The sequence below is a fragment of the Quercus suber genome, unplaced genomic scaffold (assembly GCF_002906115.3).
Source record: "Quercus suber isolate HL8 unplaced genomic scaffold, Cork oak 2.0 scaffold_815, whole genome shotgun sequence".
NCBI lineage: Eukaryota > Viridiplantae > Streptophyta > Magnoliopsida > Fagales > Fagaceae > Quercus > Quercus suber.
This window is the reverse complement of record NW_027070246.1, coordinates 261753-281347: the sequence shown is the minus strand read 5'-3', so window position 1 is coordinate 281347 and position 19595 is coordinate 261753. Positions and strand designations below refer to the sequence as shown.

General features: G+C 33.2%; 1 protein-coding gene across 1 annotated transcript; it reads left to right on the top strand.

Annotated features, from left to right (window-relative positions):
* Nucleotides 1–12237: 12237 nt before the first annotated feature.
* On the top strand, nt 12238–15939 carry LOC112026627 (protein neprosin). The gene is made up of 7 exons (XM_024059317.2): nt 12238–12673; nt 13469–13555; nt 13651–13908; nt 14036–14200; nt 14325–14378; nt 14510–14656; nt 15228–15939. The coding sequence occupies exons 1-7, from the start codon at nt 12497–12499 to the stop codon at nt 15603–15605; spliced, it is 1266 nt and encodes a 421-aa protein (XP_023915085.1). The 5' UTR covers nt 12238–12496; the 3' UTR covers nt 15606–15939.
* Nucleotides 15940–19595: the final 3656 nt, after the last annotated feature.

Genomic DNA, 19595 nt, shown 5'->3' with positions numbered 1-19595 from the left:
CATTTGTACTTATAGTTATATAACATTCTTAACAGTGATATGACTTGTTCAATTTAAATAAATATAAATACACATAGATCATCTTATGAACCACTGCTTAATGTGCTTGGAGGAAAACTTTGTTCAATTTCTTGTGTGTGTTGTTAACAGTCATGGCTGCTCTACTAGCACAGATTATGAATATTAAATGTTGAGTTATGAGTTGAAATGCAGTTTTAAAAAAGAATATAAAAAAAAAAAAAAAGAATCATAAAAATGCATAAAACCGCCCAATTGGTTTCTTGCTAAAACACAAAACCCTTTAAAGTTTTAAATGAAATCTTGTTTTATGTTTCCTGTTAAACATCCATTAAAATAAATAGCGGGTTACTCATATGATAACACGTATCTATATTTAGAGCTATAATTTTACAGGAAACAATAACACATCGGGGTTTTGTGTTATTCTATAAAGCTCTAAGGGGTTAATTATTATGCAAATAGCCATTTACACACAAAACAACATCATAGTGGGATTTGTTGTTATACTCAAAAATTCAAGGGTCGGGTTTTGTGTTTTACTGAAAATCCACAAGAGGGTTTTGTGTACTATTTCACCCAAAATAAAAAAAAAAACTACTATCAATACAAAATAAATCCCCTAGAGCTTTTAGGGTAATTTCACCATGGAGTTTCGAAAAATTGTCCATTCCATCCATCTTAAAATGCCTTGATTAAATTTTACCAACTCATCAACATTTAAATAGACTCTGACATTCACTATTTTGGTATTTATTTAAACTATGATGATATAGGAAAATTTAATTCAATTGTTTAAAAATTAATGTTTAAGATTTTATAAATCCCACAGTAAAGCTACCCTAAAATTTTTAGATCTGAATCCCTTATGAATGATTCACAATTGGGCACGCTCTATAGTAAATATAAAAAATTGATGGTGGTTTTTTTCTTAATATTATTTTAAAATAGTAAAGGTAAAATTTAATTTTAACCCTATACTTTAAAAAGTAACAAATTAACTTCAATCCATTTGAGTAGAATGATATTGTCTTGGAGTTTAATATAGACTAAGGTTTAATTTAGTACTTTTTGAAATTTCAAAGTTTAATTTGTTAGTTTAAAAACTGCAAGATTAATTTGCTATATCATTAATTTAATGCAAATAAGTAATCAATGTTACTGGTGTCATTTGGATAAATGGTAAGGATTTTTTTTTGTGAGTTTTAGTTAACTTAATTGGTAAAATCTTTTATTTTCAAATAATTAAGGGATTTTACTTTGAATTCCTTCTACATTAAAAAAATATAAAAATAAAATAAAAAGAGAAGAAGAAAATGAAGAAAAGACTACCACTAATTTCTTGTCCTAATCTCAAAAAAAAAAAAAAAAAAATCTTGACCTAATGATAAAGAACAATAATCATGAAATGAGTCATAAGTTTCGATTCTTCTCACCCCACCTCCACCTACAGCAACAAGAATAAATTAAATTAAAATTTTATTTAATACCAGACAAAGTTTTTTCTCCAAACACCGATTACATAGCTGTTTATAAAACCATTCACGTGCATAATTCACTAAATCACACGACTATCTAAGCAAGTTATATGACTAAAAGTACACTAAAATATTCTTTTGAGTCACCGCGTGGCGGGTTAGAACGAAAACTCTATCCTTTATAGTATTTTTGAGAAGATAATAGTAGTTTTAACTTCTTCTTTTTTTCCCTTTTTATAGAGAATTTCAACTTTTGCCATCGACTTCTTGATGATAGCTCTTTATTATCAGACCAAGACACCCATCGATATTAGGTGTAAGCGGGAATTGAACTTCAAATATTTTATTCAACCATCAGAAACTTTACCAGTTGAACTAATTAGAATCTACAATAGTAGTTTTAATAATAACAAAGAATGAGTCAAATTTTGGCAACAAACAAGAGTAAGTCATTTGCTAGTTCTATATATATATATATATATAGCACTCGCTGCCTTAAAGAATCACTCATTCTGGTGTATATAGCATATATACTAGCATGAACAAAAATTTGCTGCGAAAGACCAAAATGAATGGCGCATCAAATCTAAAAGCACGGCTCCTCTTTGTTTTAGCCATAACTTTTCTTGGCAACTCAATACTAGGCGCAGGGAATAATCAGAACGCTGGAAGAAAACTTGATGAAATTCCCGGTAAGTACTTCGAATTTTGGTCAACCAACATTTCTGTCTTCGTCTTCTTCTTCTTCTTCTTCCCAATCTTTCTTTGGTGTGCTTGCCAAGTTGTTGTGCATATATGCATGCTTTTTCTTGGACTCCTTAGTCTCTTACAATGGAGCCAGCAATTCATGGGGACTACTTGTTATAGAAAAGTTTGCGGCGCTTTTTTACTTAATACAACCTTCTTTTTCCTCGAGCTTTGTTCTTCTTAGAAGCTGTATTCCTATGATCAAAATTACTCCACTTCTTAGACAAGCTTATAAACTTCCCTTTTCATGTATAATATATATTTTACGGGGAGGGGGTGTTTGTTATTCATCTCATCTCATAAAATATAAATATAGGCAATCTAAATGAAGTGTTGTTTATTATATATATTCCCATATGAAAAAATTAAAAAAAAAAAAAAAAGGCATTTTTATCTCCTAGATTTCTCATCAAAACCTGCACGCTATGTGATTTTTTTTTTTTTTTTTTTCTGAATAAGAAATTCATTATTGGACTGAAGTTTATAATCAAAGATCATTCCATCTCCTAATTTTGACATTACAAGCATGATTAAATAATTGTACTCTCTCATTGTGATCCAAATCTGCAAAATGCATGGACACATGTACATTTCAGACACACAAACCTGAACATGGATTTTCCTACATAAGATATTCATTTCTGACAAAGTACCAATCACCACACACTTGCACACACAGCTCAGCTTCAGAAGCACCATGTGGCCAGTGACAAGAACAGACCCAAACACCCAGGCCACGGCCAATAACCATACTATTCACACATTATTTTTCTTTTTTTCTAAATATAATCGCAAGAGTTAAAGAACTCGTGGGCGACGTATGAGTTCATGGATTGGAATATTCTTTTTTTTTTTTATCATTTAGAAAAAAAATTATATCAACTTCATTATTGAGTTTATTCTCTCCTAAAATTCTTAACATGTTTTCTTCTTCTTCTTTTTGCCGACAAGGTGTTTAGAGCTCTTCCATTGCATAATTGTTTCTTTAAATGTGTCTTGTCTTGCTTCTCAAAAAATAAAAAAGTGTCTTGTCTTACTCTTACTTTGTCTTAATCTTACTTCTCCCGCTCTTTGAATACCTAATTTTTTCTTAAATGTTTGTAATCCCTCCAATTCCACCAAAATCAAGTCATCACGTAAAGAAAATCTTAAGAATGACCCCATGACACTATAAGGTTTGACTTAAAAATGAACACTCATTATATGTCATTTCATAATCATTTACACGTTGATAGCCATGTTAAAATATAAACCCAAAAAAAAAAAAAAAAAAGACTCTTAATCATAAAAATGAATCAATTTCAAAATTGACGAAATTGAAATCATTAACATTTGATCTACATTGACAAATTGAGCAAAAAATAATGAAAAAATTGTGTAGCCATCTCAATTCTCAAATTCCCAAATGCAGGAAAAAATAAAATTAAAAAATCTTGTCCTTTTGAATCTAATTATGACTCTTATCCCAATGGAACTTACACACACACAGAATACTACGTGGGTTGTGCCATTTTTTTGAATCTAATTATGACTCTTTAACCCTATTCACCCCATTGGATTCTTTTTCCACTTTACCGTTGGGTATTTTTTTTTTTAATCTTTTTAAAAAAAAAAAAATTACCATTCCTAGTAATTCGTGCTAGTACAAAGGCTGCTCACGGACTTCTGTCACAGTAGCCGTACACGTGTAGAGTGAATGATGATGCGATGGACCCTACAAGTAGGGGGTACGTACGTGTGGTTATGATTTTGTGAAAACACACTTTACGTCATTTCCTGTTCGTTTTGGATTATTGGCGATCGGTTAGAAATATAGAATGTAACCCGCGGGTGATGGAATTTTTAAACGGCGTTAAAATAAACGAAAACGGTCGGTGGTCTTCAATGCATTACCGCCTTGATATTAACGACTAACGACAAAGGAAAGGAGGGGTTTAATAGCTCGTTCGCCCCTAAATTGAAATTGTGCTGCTGAAATGACTATTCCACCCTTGTAGTTTATATTTAAAAATATACTCTATTTCAAAACGTTTTTGGTGGCAAATGGTAACATATAATATTGGTTTTTTTTTTTTTTTTTTCACATTGGTGTTAAGGTTGGTATATTTGAATACCGCTTATTTTGTTAAAAATTAAAAACTAAAAACTGAAAACACTATAGTAAAATAAGTTTTTAATATGTGAATAATACAACGAGACCTATTTTTAATAAAAATTTTATTGTAAAAAGAGGCTTGTGGGTCCCGTGAACAGTGCACGGAACCTACCGAAAAAACCACCACAGCCACAGAATGCACTTCTTAAAATAAAAAATAAAAAGTTGAAACGCAAACGCTAAACGCAGACTTAATATCCAAAACAAGTACTTAGAAAGAATACAGTGTCTTTTTTTCCTTGTATATACAATGGTTTTTTTTTTTTTAATATAAGTGAGATTTCAACTCAACTCTTTTATATGACGATAAGATAAGCTAGCTTTAAAATACATATGAGTTGATAAGTGTAGCATCGGCTCCAAAATTATTTTTTAGGGGGTCAATAAGAAATATAAACTATACAAAATTTAAAATAAAAGAGAATTTGAATATGTCGACATTACCAAAACAAAAACCAAAATACACAAAGTTTTGCATTTGCTTCCTATGATGTTTCATAGTTTGAAATCATTACGTGCATGATTTCTTCATTATCAATCCTATGATCTACATTTCTTTCAATTTACACAACCAATCAATCATTTATTCATTGGTCTCCTATTTAATTGATTTATTTCAAATTTTTTAAGATCTAAATGGGTTTATTCTAAGGTTTAAGATTAACAAATTTCTACTTATATTGTTAGACTTATTACTTTTTTTTTCTTTCCAAATTTTAGATCAAACTAGTTTGTTATTGGGCTTTTTTGTGTTTAAAAATGTCAAGATATTGTTAAAAGGATCATATTCAAACTTAGTTAAATATTCAAACTTATTTTAACTAGGCTTAAAAAAATATAGAATCAAAGTGTTCAATATTTTATTTTATTTTAGGGGATCGAAACAAAAAAAAAAAAAAACAAAAAAACAAAAAAACAAAAAAAATTATGTATAGTTTTGTTTTTGGCCAATTCAGGAGGTTCATTTAAACGGAAAATACTTAGGTAATCTCAAAGTATAGTAAAAATGGTACTCCCTCCTCTCACATTCATGATGGACCCCATTATAAACTTAATGAGTAGACTCTACCATGATTGTGAAATAAGAAAGCACCATTTAACGTGCTCTGAGAATACCTAAGAATTATTCCATTTAAACTCCCTAGGGTCCAAATGGAGCCGCCCATGTATAAGTGTCACTTACTTCCACAAGAGTATATTGTACTCATTTTAAGGGTTGCTTAAGGTGGTGTTTGGTTCGATGAAAAATATTTTTCACATTTTTCGATGTTTGGGACTACTGAAATTGTTGATTAGCCCGGAATTGTTTTCCGATTGACCATAAAATAAAGTTGAAAATGGTTTGCGCCTTCATTTGCCGTAAAAATATTTTCTTCCTCACCTAAAAAGTAAAATCATCAACCAACCTCCACCCCTCACTAGCAGCCGCCTAACCACCGTCCCTACTAGTAGCTTCATTTATGTTAGTATTGTTTTTAGTTTAAGATCCATTATGTTAAAGTTTTTTGGTTAGTTAGAGGACTAACACTAAATTTTGAAACATCGATTAACTAAATATAATCCTTTTTAGCCAATGAGCTTGAGTTCACAATGGCAAACACCTGCTTTACGAGTCTTCCATTGGGTTGAATCCTGCTTTGCTCTCCTTTGTTTCTCAAGTTGTGGGTTAGACATCCAAAAAAAAAAAAAACTAAAATGAAAATATACTTTTGTTTTTTAGAAGATATTTTTTTTAACTAAATTATGTTGTTCTTGTGGGGAAGGATTTTTAGTCCTGGCCACCCGCAAGCTTGATTGTCCGCTTTGGGGCGCTAAGCCAACACGGTTTTGTTCTCAAGCGACATGGGAAGACTTTGAGTATAGTTTCACATCGGCAAGAGAAACGCCCCACTCGTGCTTTATAAGTGCTTGGCACAAGCATGTGTAGTAGTGGGGTGCTTCTCTTTGCCAATGTGGGACTGCACTTAAAGTCTTCCCATGTCGCTTGAGAACAAAACCGTGCGGGCTTGGCTCCCCAAAGCGGACAATCAAGCTTGCAGGGGGCCAGGACTAAAAATCCTCCCTCACAGTTCTGTTTCTTAATACTTTTGTTGAAAGTGAATTCTCCATAGCATGTCGAGCCAAAAAAAAAAAATCACCATTAGAGTACTCTAAGAAATTTATACGTTGAAATGTTATTTTTGCAAGATATATCTCAACCAAAAAAAAAAAAAAAAGAGTAAGTAATTAACCGTTTCTTGGTCTCCTAAAATGTTTCTTGGTCTCCTAAAATATTATGCTGTTATCAACTTTATCTGTTTGCCAGGACTTACTTTAAACTTATAATTAGTTACAATTTTTAAATGTATACTTTTATAGATAAAAATATATTTTTACTAAAGTTATCTTTATATTCTAAAAAACTAAAAAAATAAAATTATATTTTACTAATTGTAGTATCCACAAGTAGAATAAAGAGAGCACATTACAATTGGAGCATTAAAAAGAAAAATCTAAACATACACTTTTAGTGTAATATATTCATTTTACATGTATAAGTTATTGTGGTATGGGGGTAAAGGTCGTCATTCAACTCTCTAAAGTTTTATATACATACACTTATATTATACTAAAATAAGATTTCTATCTCAATAATTTTTTTTTTTTTAAATCTACATGTGGGGCCTATGAGCCTCACAGCCTCGGCCCATCACGAAACAGGCCCAAGGCCCAGGCCGAGGAGCATAGGCCATTTTTTGTTGGCGTTGTTAGGCTAAATTGGGGGAAGCCTCTTTTCCCAATCCACACCGAGGACCACCTCATCCTCGGCCTGACGAGAGGGATTTTAGGAAGAGACTAACCCCAAAGTGAGCTGTCATTCTCACATTTAATGCATTCAACTAACTCCCCCTGGCCGCATTAATGGGGAGGTAACTCCTTGGCAGGATAACGTTGATCAAAGTGAACCACTTGAGTACCGATAAGGCCTCTGATGGGACGGATGGCCAGATAAGAAGGCAAATAGATGATCAACAGATGGAAAGAGGGGATAGGAAGATGAAAACTATAAAAGAAAAGTTAGTAAAGTAAAGAAGGGAGGGGGAAAAAAGAGGGAGAACAAGAAGGCCTCCTCGGCCACAGGCCGAGGAGCATCTCCCCCCTTGAAAGAAAGACTCTTAGCATTTTTCTTCGTTACAAGAAAGTTCATGCTTGGTGATCAACGGCCAGCACCTAAACCTTTCACCCCACTCTCTATAAATGTATTGTTTGGGCTTTTTGGGCTGAAAGACCCGTCACCCAGGGTCAATCCAAATTGAGTCCTTACATTACAATATCTCTAAACCCCTTTATCAAATTTGCTAATTTGCTATATTGAGCTATTTGTTTTGTAATTTTCGGTGTGTGCAAATCTTTTAGTGGTCTTTTATATTGTATTTGAAAGAGTTTGGCTTACCTCTAGTACATTTTTAACTAAACACATCATTTTGTTTTAAATAAACAATGACAAGTTGTAGTGAATTTTAATTTTCACCTTTTATTTAGTTTTTTTTTTAGGGTAAACATTTTATTTAGTTAGTGGATGATTTAATAGTCTCTCATTAAAATAAAATGAAATTCTTTTTAAAAAAATACTAGAGGTAAGTCAAACCCTATTTGAGAAACCAAAATCTCTATAAAATATGAAAATATGAAATCTTTTGAGTTACAGGATTTTTCAATATATCATTTTAAAAAAGTTTTAATACTATTTTTATGGAAAATATAACAGGTTCTAAAAAAGCAATTTGTTAATATTATTTTTTTTCTCATAAAAAGTTTCTAAAACTATTTTCTAAACTATTGCCTTTTAAGGTATTTGTTAACATTTCCTATAAAAATATTATTACTTTCTTATCAAACTAACATTGATCAACATGCAAATGTGCAAAACTTTGTTATATTTTGACATCCCTAGAACCGTCTCTGTGTTAAGAATTTTACAAAGATATCAACAACAAAGATTAATGATGGATGATAAATTAGGACCTAAATATAGACCACAAGTTGTTTTTTGGAGTGTGCTACGATTGAATTGAGTACCTATTCCACCATTTCCATGTAATTGTTTTTTATTTTTTGTTAACTAAATAACTACATATATTGGAAAGAACAAAATAAAAGAATACAAAACATTTATTTTTTCAACATTTTGCATTAAAAATATGTATACTATTATTTTATTAATGGCCACCATAAGAGCATCCGCAGCCGGGTTCTAAATCCTATCTTATTTTACCATCTTAAAAATCTACTTTATCAATTATACCACCCCATTTACAATATACTCAACATCCCAAAATCCTATTTTCCTATTCTACTCATTAAAATAATATATTTACGTAATAAAATATATTTTTTGTTTTTTTGTTTTTTCTCAATTTTCTCCCCCGCGGGCGTCATCCTTCATTCCTTTCCTTTTCACCTTCTTCCAGCCTCCTTCTCCAAATCCATCATCCATGTCAACCCAACTCCTCCACACAACTCCTCCATCATTAACCAGCAAAACAACCCAACTTCTCAACAACCCAGATCGGCGAAACTGAGAAGAAAAGAAAAAAAAAAAAGAAAAAACCATTAACCAGCAAACCCAGAAATTTATATACCAGAAACCCACAAACAGTTCCACGCCACAAACCCACAAACCCAGAAATTTCTTAAACCCAGAAACCCAGAAAAACCATCCACCAATCTCCGCCACGCCACAACCACCACAACGCCAATACCAGCAAACCTAGAAAAAAAAAAAAAAAAAAAAAAAAAAAAAAAAAAAAAAAAACCCACACCGGATCACAACGCCACAGCTCCACCGATCTCCACCATGCCGATCTCCACCACAACGCCGATCACATATACCAGCAAACCCACCAATCTCCGATCACATATACCAGCCACCACAACGCCGATCACATATACCGCCACCCACCAATCTCCGCCGTGCCAATCTCGCCACCCAACGATCTCCACTTCGCCGATCTCCACCGCAGGGTGTTGGGTCTGAAGAGAGTAGATGAGAAAGAAAGAAGGAAGAGACAGAAACGAAAGGAAAAAAATGAGGGAAGAGAGAGAAATGACCGGGTTAAAAGGAGAGAGGAGAGAGAAATGACAGCATTAAAAAATTATTTTTTTTTTACAACCCAGCTACAGTGCCATCTTACATTTGAGATGGCACTGTAGCAAAATCCCAAATTTTTTTTAACATTTGAGATATGAACTTCCCATTGCTGATGAATTTTGGGGCTTAAATGCCAAATGCTGATGAATTTGGCATTTAGAAACCCAAATGCGAATGCTCTAATAATGCATATCTCTTAACTATGTTCTGGAAAATTGTGCACCTACAATGTTGAATAAATAAAATTTTGAATTTGACCAATGCTCCGAGTATCTTCATAATGTTTAATGTCAGAATATTTAAATGTATGTCATTAAAAAATTTATATCATGTTTATTTTTTATTAGTATTATAAAATGTTAATGAGTATTGATACGTTAAAAAAACTTATAAATAGAAGTGGAACAAAAGAATCTTTGTCTAGAATAACATAGAACATGTTCGTAGATGAAACGCCACGTTGTAAATGATTCTCTGAGCACCTACTGAGTAATGTTTACACATTAATATAATTTTGAGTAGTAAGATTTCTCATTGGATTCCTTTAAATAATGGTTAAAGTATGCAATAATTTCAGGGGGGAAAAAATGACCCTACATTATTCATTTATGCAGATCACAAAATCAATTATGCAATGATGGAGAACCTCCAATTCTCAAAGAACCAAAAACAATGACAAATGATGAAGCACTCTTTGAATTAAACATTTTAAGACTATGAAAGATAATTTACACAAATGGTAATGAACAAGATGATTTTGAGTAATTTATTTTAAAAAGTAAATCACTTGGTTTAGAATATGGTTTTTACTTTTTACGTACAGATGATTTTAAATTATGGACATGTTTGAAATCTCCAACCATCTAGTAGAATATAAAGGTGTTATATATGGCCATAATCTACAAATTTTTTTTTTATTAAAAAAAAATGACATTTTAAAGTGATTTCTAAAATTTCATTATGAATATAAACAAATATGGTTCAACCAATCATAGCAAGGGTAAAAAGGAAAAAGAAAAGCAAAGCAAATCTATTCAATGATGGATTTTATTTAAAATTCAGGCTCTCAAAACTACACTAATGAATATGAATAATTTAAATAACATGGAAAATATTGCAAAAAAAAAAAAAAAAACTAAAAATAAGTTTTGATTGCAGCTATCCAATAAAACTAAAAGAGGTATTTGCAACATCCACCTTGAAAGTTCAAAACTTGGAAATCAACACTTCGACTGGAGTCCACTTTTCATCTAAATTAGTGATGCGCATTACAAATGTTCTCGTAATTTCCGGTGAACATTGCAAATGCTTTTTTTTTTTTTTCTTTTTTTATAAAATTGTTATGGTACATTTTACAAGATGCTTTCATAATTTAGAAAGAAAGGTTGCCAACCTTAAAAAATAGAGAGCTCACTACATTTTCAGTCCGTTTGAGAACAATTTATTTAACTGAAATTGAAATTTTTTTGTGCAAAATGTAAAAAAAAAAGTTAAAAGTTAGTTGAATAATACAATAAGACCAATAAATAGTACCAAAAAGTGCAATAGGACCCATGAATAGTACTAAAGAAAAGCTAAAAACTCAAGTAAGCTGAAGCAAATAAGCACATCCCAAACAAACTCTGAGAATAATATAATTGTATCTATCGCATGCCCTTAACGTAATAGTTACTTTAAAAGTACAAGTTCTTATAAGGTGAAAGAGGGCAAGCGTTAAGTCAGAAATCTTTAAGAGTGAACTTCATTCATGTACACTTAAATTAGACTTAAATTAGAGTTTCAATCCATACTTTGAGGGTGACACTCTAAAAGCCTGATAGTTTGGATTTTCCACTGATAAATTGTAAGGTTGACCACTTGTAATTTAAAAAGTTTAAACAATCTTTTCTTTCCTTTTCTGTTTAGGCATAAATGCATTAGATCCAATTACCCTCTTTTTTCTTTTTCTTTTTTTGAGCAAGGATCCAATTACCCTCTAATTCTTCCATTCCACATTCAAAAAAAAAAAAAAAAAAAACTTCCATTACATACAAAATTATCATAATTTGAAATTTGACCATTTCTAATGAGAGAGAGATATATATATATATATTTATTTATAGGTAAAAATCTCCACTAGGATATCTATAGACGCCATTACAGCTATTTTAGGAAGTAGGCACAACATTTGAATTTGGACAATCATTTCCAAAGTTAAGCAATTGATTAAGGAAAATAGAAAGGTAAATTAAGCACGAGGAAATGGGCAAATCGGTAATTATGTTAGGTTCCAAGAGCTCAAATTTCAAATGGGATGGGGGCAAAATGGGAAACCCAATAAAAATGTCCATTGTGGGCCACCCCAAACGACAAACAAAACTTTGCCTGTGCGTGTGTGTGCGCCTGTTCCGTTTTCCGTAACCTCCTCCATTTCCTTGAAACGACCCATTTCCCATCACAACTTTTCCTATTCCACTTTTACCCCTCATGCATTTAGAGAGAGAAAGTGAAAAGTTTTTTTTTAGAGAGAGAAAGAGAGGTGGACAGTGTGGCATTCTCATTAATGGGAGAAAAAGCAGAGGCAAAATGACAAAGAAAGAGAGAGAGAGAAATTGGGAACAAAAAATAGGGATAGTTTTTAATGGAAAAGTAAGTGATAGAAAATGACATAATGTGGAGAGAGAAAGTTATTGGTTTTTTTTTTTTTTTTAGAGAGAGAGAGAGAGAGGGGTAGGCACCGAGCACTAGTGGGGTTTTGTTTTTATTGGGTTTTTTTGTGGAACAAGAACCAGTCCCACTGCCAAAGTTGTGGGCTTTTGAGGTTTGGTGAGATAAGCAGAGAGGGAGAGAGCTTCTTAATAGCTTAAGGTTGTAATGGTTGTGTAACAACTAGTAACAACAAAGCCTTTGCTTCAAACTGCACTGGTTTTGAGCTTTGTGTATAGTGTGAGAAAGCTACTAACTTTAGAGGTGGTGTTGAGAAAAAAAATGGGTCTTTCTCAGTTTAGTAGTAGAGGGAGAACAAGTAGAGGCTTGGCAGTGGTTTTCTGCTTATGGGGTTTGATCTCAATGTGTTGTGCAGCTAGATTGAGTGCATCAAGGCAGAAACTTGAGGTCCAGAAGCATTTGAACCGCTTGAACAAGCCTGCAGTGAAAAGCATTGAGGTCCCATTCTTTTCTCTACACTTTACTTTCTCTTTTCTCAAACTTTCTTGTATGTGTGTGTTTTTTAATTTTTAAAATACTATTTGGCCTCTGTTTGGACGGTGAGAAAATGAAGGAAAGTGAGAGAAAGTGAAGGACAGAATACCCTTTTTCTGATTGAAAGTTGGTGTTTCCTGTTGTTTTGGTGAAATGGGTGCCTTTTGTTTTTGCTATTATAGACAGTGAACTATCAAAAATGCATTATTTATTTTTTTATTTTTTGTATCTTTTAGTACGGTGCATATATGCAAATGGGTATTTCTCAAGTTTCAGTCTTGCTCTATAATTTCCACCTAAAATATGTAGCATTTTTCGTGGAAATTCAGGCTTTTGAGGCAGCAATGATTTTCTGATTATATTTCCTTTGTTTCTGTCTTTCTCTCTCTACAATGATTTCTCTTTTATGTATTTATTGAACTTGAAACAATAATGAAAATCACCAAAATATATGATGCTCATATTCAGTATTTTTTTTTTTTAATAAAAAGTACTGTAATGATAATTGATTCACTGTCTCTGCAACCAAGCAGAGATGTATTGCATAAATACAACTGTGTACTTCAGTCAAAGTTATTTATTCATTTTAATCCTTGTAATTATTTTTTCTTTTTGGGTTAATTTAAAGGCTTCTAATTTATCCCCTTCACATCACTTGAAAGTAACTTCTTCATATTGTGAGAAAATTTGTGTGTTTCAGAAATGTTTCATCATAGTGTATCTCTCATGTTACTTTATTGATATTTTGTGTTTGAGCAGAGTCCAGATGGGGACATCATAGATTGTGTTCACATGTCTCACCAGCCAGCTTTTGATCATCCATTCCTTAAAGACCATAAAATTCAGGTCCATAATCTTCACCTATGTATCTCCATGATTTTTTTATTTTTTTATTTTTTTGTAAACTGCTACTAATTTGTTTGGTCTTTTTGGTCTACCAGATGAGGCCTAGTTACCACCCAGAAGGGCTATTTGATGAGAACAAAGTGGCAGCAAACCCCATAGAAAGATCAAGCCCAGTTAAACAGCTGTGGCATCAAAATGGCAAGTGCCCTGAGGGCACCATTCCCGTTAGGCGCACAAAGGAGGATGATATTTTGAGAGCAAGCTCAATCAAAAGATACGGAAGGAAGAAGAGAAGAACCGCCCCTCAGCCCAGGTCAGCGGATCCTGATCTCATCAATCAGAGTGGTCATCAGGTAATTAAAGTTGTGACCTTTTTCTTCTTTTAAAGTAGTAAAGTGGCTTTTCTCATTGTTATCATGTTTAATTGTTTCTAATTTCTTTGTTGCTTTTGTTTGGTCTTTTTCTTTTGGGGTTGTTTAGCATGCAATAGCTTATGTTCAAGGAGACAAGTTCTATGGAGCAAAAGCAACCATCAATGTTTGGGAACCCAAAATACAACAGCCTAATGAGTTCAGCTTGTCTCAGCTTTGGATATTAGGAGGTTCTTTTGGTGAAGATCTTAACAGCATTGAAGCTGGATGGCAGGTATTATTATAATAAATACTTGGGCTTTGGGCTTGACAAAAAAAATAATTAAACTGACAATTGGTAACACTGTTTCAATCTTTAAGCCAACTGCTAAATTACTACTTGAACATGCATGAAACAGGTTAGCCCAGATCTATATGGTGATAACAACACAAGACTTTTCACCTACTGGACTGTAAGCTATTAAGCTCTCATATTTCAACTTCTCCTGAACTACATGTCTTTTTGTGTATGCCTTTTGTTGATTTTAATAGATATGTTAATGGATTTTCCTCTCATACTTTGATTTCTGTGAATGTATTTCAGAGCGATGCATACCAAGCCACAGGTTGCTACAACCTCCTCTGCTCAGGCTTTATTCAAATTAACAGCGAGATAGCAATGGGAGCAAGCATCTCTCCTGTTTCTGCATATCGCAATTCCCAATATGATATTAGTATACTTGTCTGGAAGGTAAAGGCCAAAGCACCCTCACTCAGCCCCTGATAAAATACTGACCACCCTTTATAATAATTAGGATTGAGAAAGGTAGATGGAGCTGATACTGCCAAGGATGGATGCATGTGAGCGTCAATGTTAATTGTCCTTTTCATAGGGTACTTCCATTAGATGTGCAAATTGATCCTTGGCACTGTCAGCAGCAAAATCAGTACCTCCATGTGTAATTGAGGATAGGGAGTTAAAAGACATCGTTGGACAGTTCTGATGTTAAGAATCTTTTGCCAATTTCTTTTGGTCATTGATTCGGATACTCACTGTAAATGACGAAAGAAAACTATTACTTACAGACATTGAAAAGTTTAGAGTTGCCTTTTTGTTTATTTTTTTGCACATCATAAAACATTTTATAACACTATAATTTTATTCTAGCTTTTCATTGCCTTTGGTTAACATAGTTTGGGTGCCCCCTTTTGAGTGAAACAAGTACCCTGACAAAATCTTTTTTTTTTTTTTCTTTGTTTTAATATCTTAAAAAAATTGACTTCTTTTACAATTTATAATATGTTTTTGGGAACTTCTGCAGGATCCAACACAGGGGCATTGGTGGATGCAGTTTGGCAATGACTATGTATTGGGTTATTGGCCTTCTTTCCTATTCTCATACTTGGCTGAAAGTGCTTCCATGATTGAGTGGGGTGGTGAAGTTGTGAACTCACAGAATGGTGGTCAGCACACCTCAACTCAAATGGGCAGTGGTCATTTTCCAGAGGAGGGGTTTGGCAAGTCAAGTTATTTCAGGAATGTCCAAGTTGTTGATAGCTCAAACAATCTCAAGGCTCCTAAAGGGATTGGTACCTTTACTGAGCAATCTAACTGCTATGATGTCCAATTAGGCAGAAATGGGGATTGGGGCCAGTTCTTTTACTATGGAGGCCCTGGTAGAAATGCAAATTGTGCTTGAAGAAAAACCCCATTTCACCCTCTTAATCTTCTTATGTATCATTCAGTCTAGTGTAATGCCTCCCTCTCTCTCTCCCTCTCTCTTGTATACCCTTCTCTTTTTACTCTTTAGGTGGGGCTATAACCAGTAAACCTTTTACCTTTCTGTAGTGGGAAGTTTTGACTCTGTTTTTTTCACTTAAAAGATTCTCCATGTAAGTGGTGGGAAGGTGGCCAAGTTTCTCAAAAGCCTAAAAGAAACAGGCCTTTATAAATTTCTGTATTCTATTTGTTTGTTTACTCCTCTCTTGGGAGTGGTTTGTTAATGAATGAATATTGGTGTTTGAGCCGAAAAACCATTACTTTGTTGCAAATTGGGATATTCTAATTCCATTTGTGTGGAGAAAGCTTATATATATTGTTTCTTGAAGCAATTTCGAATTTGCTTTTTGATGGCGGGCCTGAAGAATACTGAAAAGATATTTAGATCAGTCTTGCTTGCATGTGAGTGGATGGCAGAACTTTTCATATCACTTGTGCATCTCATTTTGTAAAGAGCCCCACTTCTATTACCACCACACCCTAGCCAGTCACTGGGTATTAACAAATATTTATCCTTTCCAGCTTTCATTGTCTATGCTAGGTTCCTCCATTATCTGATCAGAAATGGGGCTAAAACTTAGATTCCTTCACCAAAAGGATCTTAAAAGCTAAATGCATTTATAGGATGATCTAGATGTTTATGTCATTTTCATCCAACTGCCTAAATTATATTGGAAGAAAAGTGGCTACTTCATTTTCCACAAAATAATGATTTGATGAGAAGAATAGATGGCTTTATATGTGAATTAGTTTTAAGCAGTAATGATGCTTGTGTTGACAGAAGCTAATTTACGGTTTAGACCTACCATTATCGTTAGTTGAACTATGAAATTTATTAGTTTGCTTTTCTTGGAAAGTTTACATTCATTGCCTTATTAGACTTTAAAAAAATTAGTTGGATAAAAGTACAATTGCAAACTTTTAAGGAGCTGTATATGAGTTAAAAAAGCACCGAGCAAAAATCTTAAAATGCTTTCCAGCATACCCATCAAAGAAGTAGTTTTGAGTGAAATGGGGTATTTCTTGGCACCTTTGTCAACAGAAAAATGGCTTCCTAGTACTAATCAAAAAACGAAAAAATCAAAAAACGAAAAATGCCTAGCAAAAATATTTATACCGAAAATTTGAGCAAATAATACTGTGGGGATAAAAACCCAGGTTTGTATATTGGGCCTTGGGCCCTATTTGAGGATGTGGGTATGTCTGAGAATGAGTAAATGATTGGAAGATGCCTCATAGTGGAGAATCAAGTAAGTAAGGGATGGGAGAATATAATCCGAAGAGTATATCCCTCTCGGATATGATAAATATCGGCCAAGCAAGTACTGGAGCAATTTAGGTGATCTTCCAGGAAATGCCAACGATGAGGATAAACTTTAGGCACGTGTAAAGATGATAAAAATACAAAAATATCAAAAGGAAAAGCTGCTACCACTGCATTAAATGCATTGCAACAACTTTTCTGGCCACATTTATGTGGAGAAGACCCCTAAACAGTGCAATCTAACCCACCACCAAGCACAAAGAACCAAAGGAGACGCCTGATAAGACATATACTCAAGTGAAAGTTTAGATGATTAACAGGTGTACGATTAAGATGGTTTGAAGAAAAACTATATAATGTAAAAGACTACTCGTAAGAAGGGGATCGAAAAAAAAGAGAGAGAAAGAAAAATAGATTTACTGTAACTCTAAAAATTATATTAACTTTCTGAAATAATAGTTCAGTTTATAGTTCATCTCTTCAGACATCAGTTTAATCAAGATCTAAATGTACTTTTTTACTTATTCATACTTTAAATCCTTACTAGCCGTTGTTTAAATTCACAAATAGTCCAGCTCTTTCACCCACTGTTTACAAATTCATTGTATTGGACTCATTGGGCTTACATCCCATCTATTTTGGGTTTGGGCTACAAATTGTGACCCTACAAGTACAATTTGTTGTTTGTATTGGTAGAAGGGAAGAAATAACAAAACACCTTTTTAACAAACAATTTTGCCATATGTATAAGCTAAATAGTAAAATAAGCTGATTTAAAAAAAAAATACTATAAATAAAGTTAAAAGTTAGCTAAAATTGTACAGTGAGACTCATAAATAGTATCACAAATTACAATGACACTTATGAATATAGTAAAAATAAGCTAAATAGTAAAAATAAAAAATAAAAAATTGTATTTTTCAGCCAACATCTAACACAACCTGATCCCAAACTAACTTTAAACTCTAAATAGTAATCTAATCCAAATCTAAATAGTAAAATAACTGATTTTAATCTCTAATCCTAAACGCAACTTAAATGTCAAAACCTTTTTTTTTTTTGGTTAAGTTGTCAAAAACTATTTGCTATATATAAAATACTTCTCTTATATATACAGAGGACCCACATGTATAAGGTCCCATACGTGTGACAACGATGCGTCTGTATTCTTTAATAAATGCCTGATTGTGAAGCTTCATCTCCCCCAAACGTTTACAATAAGGAGGTGTGCTTCTCTATGCTATCGGCTTTGGAATAAAGTGCATCTCAAGCCCACATAACCATTTTGTGTCAATAGAGTGGGTTTGGGTCCAAATGGCCCTTTCGACTGTCCTTTAGTATGTTGGGTTGTGAACTTTATGATGCTCCACGAGGCACTTAGGAATAATTAATATCTAATTGTGTTCATATGGGCCAAGTTTAGATGTTGACTCCAAAAGCCTCTATTTGGAAACCCACCTTCGCATGCAGTCACCTCGTTTATTTATGACATTTAATTGAAGGCCCTCGCGCCCTTGCCTTCTTGTGCAGTTCAAGGTTTTTTGTTTTGTTTTTGGAATTAGCATATGACATTTCATTGCATATTTATGTGTAAAACCGATAGTAGAAGCATTATTCTCTCTTTCTCTCTCTGCCCAAGCATTATCAATGTCATTTTTCAAAATTTATTATTGTCCTAAATTTTCCACATTGCACTTGATCAATCATCCTACCCGCACCTTATTTATCCAATATAATATGATATGAAATGATTGAATCTAAAACAAAATTTGAAGTGTAGAGCACCTTGTAATCAGTTTGAGTGTTGAGTTTCCATCAAGACATGTTAAACCCAACTTATTCGATACGGTGTTTTCCCTAAAAACCTTTAATTTACATGTCACATTCTAATTGGGTGTTCAATTTACTTATCTCCAAAAAGTGACACGTATCCATTATTGTCCCCCCCCCCCCTCCCCCCCCCCTCTCTTTTTTACCTTATTCTCTAATGACTACCTTCATGGCCATCTTAACTCTAAAGGACATGTGTGCTGTTGGCATCCCTACCAACCAGCCTTATATTGTTCTGCTTGTGTTTTCTCTGCCCATAAGAGATGACAAGGTGAGAACATATTTTGCTTATCTGCCTACCCCAACAATTGCCTTAGCTTCTGATGTATCATGTGATAGCTTCTGATGTATCATGTGACCATATTCAACAGCACCCCTGTACTCTTTTTCTTTAATATCTTTAACTCTCTCATAGTGCCTATGCCAAACTAGAAATTACATTTGCTCATCCAATATAAGGTAATGTCTTGGATTTTTGAGGATTTGCTAAAGTGTGTTGGTCTACAATTTTATCTCTTAACAAAAAGAGAAGAGAAAAGAAAAGAAAAAAAAAATAGAGTAAAGACCCTCCAAATTTCCTAGTCTTGGTTATAGGAAATTTTGTTAGTGCATGACCATAGAAGATAATTTTAAAAAAAAAATTAAAAAATAAATACCGTAGAAGGTAATTTAGATAACAAAAGGACAATCTAGTTTATACCATCGAATTTTAACTTATATTCATTAATTAATTAAAACGTGTTCAATTATCATGCATGGTGTCTATGTAACATTAAAAGAAACCTTCGACAACACGAATGAAGTTTTCTGACAGTG

Bases quoted from the DNA above. Each gene is read 5' to 3' on its own strand.
- LOC112026627 (XM_024059317.2), top strand. From the start codon at position 12,497: ATGGGTCTTTCTCAGTTTAGTAGTAGAGGGAGAACAAGTAGAGGCTTG. The intron at 12,674-13,468 runs GTCCCATTCTTT...GTGTTTGAGCAG, and splicing joins CTGCAGTGAAAAGCATTGAG to AGTCCAGATGGGGACATCAT. The intron at 13,556-13,650 runs GTCCATAATCTT...TTGGTCTACCAG, and splicing joins TTAAAGACCATAAAATTCAG to ATGAGGCCTAGTTACCACCC.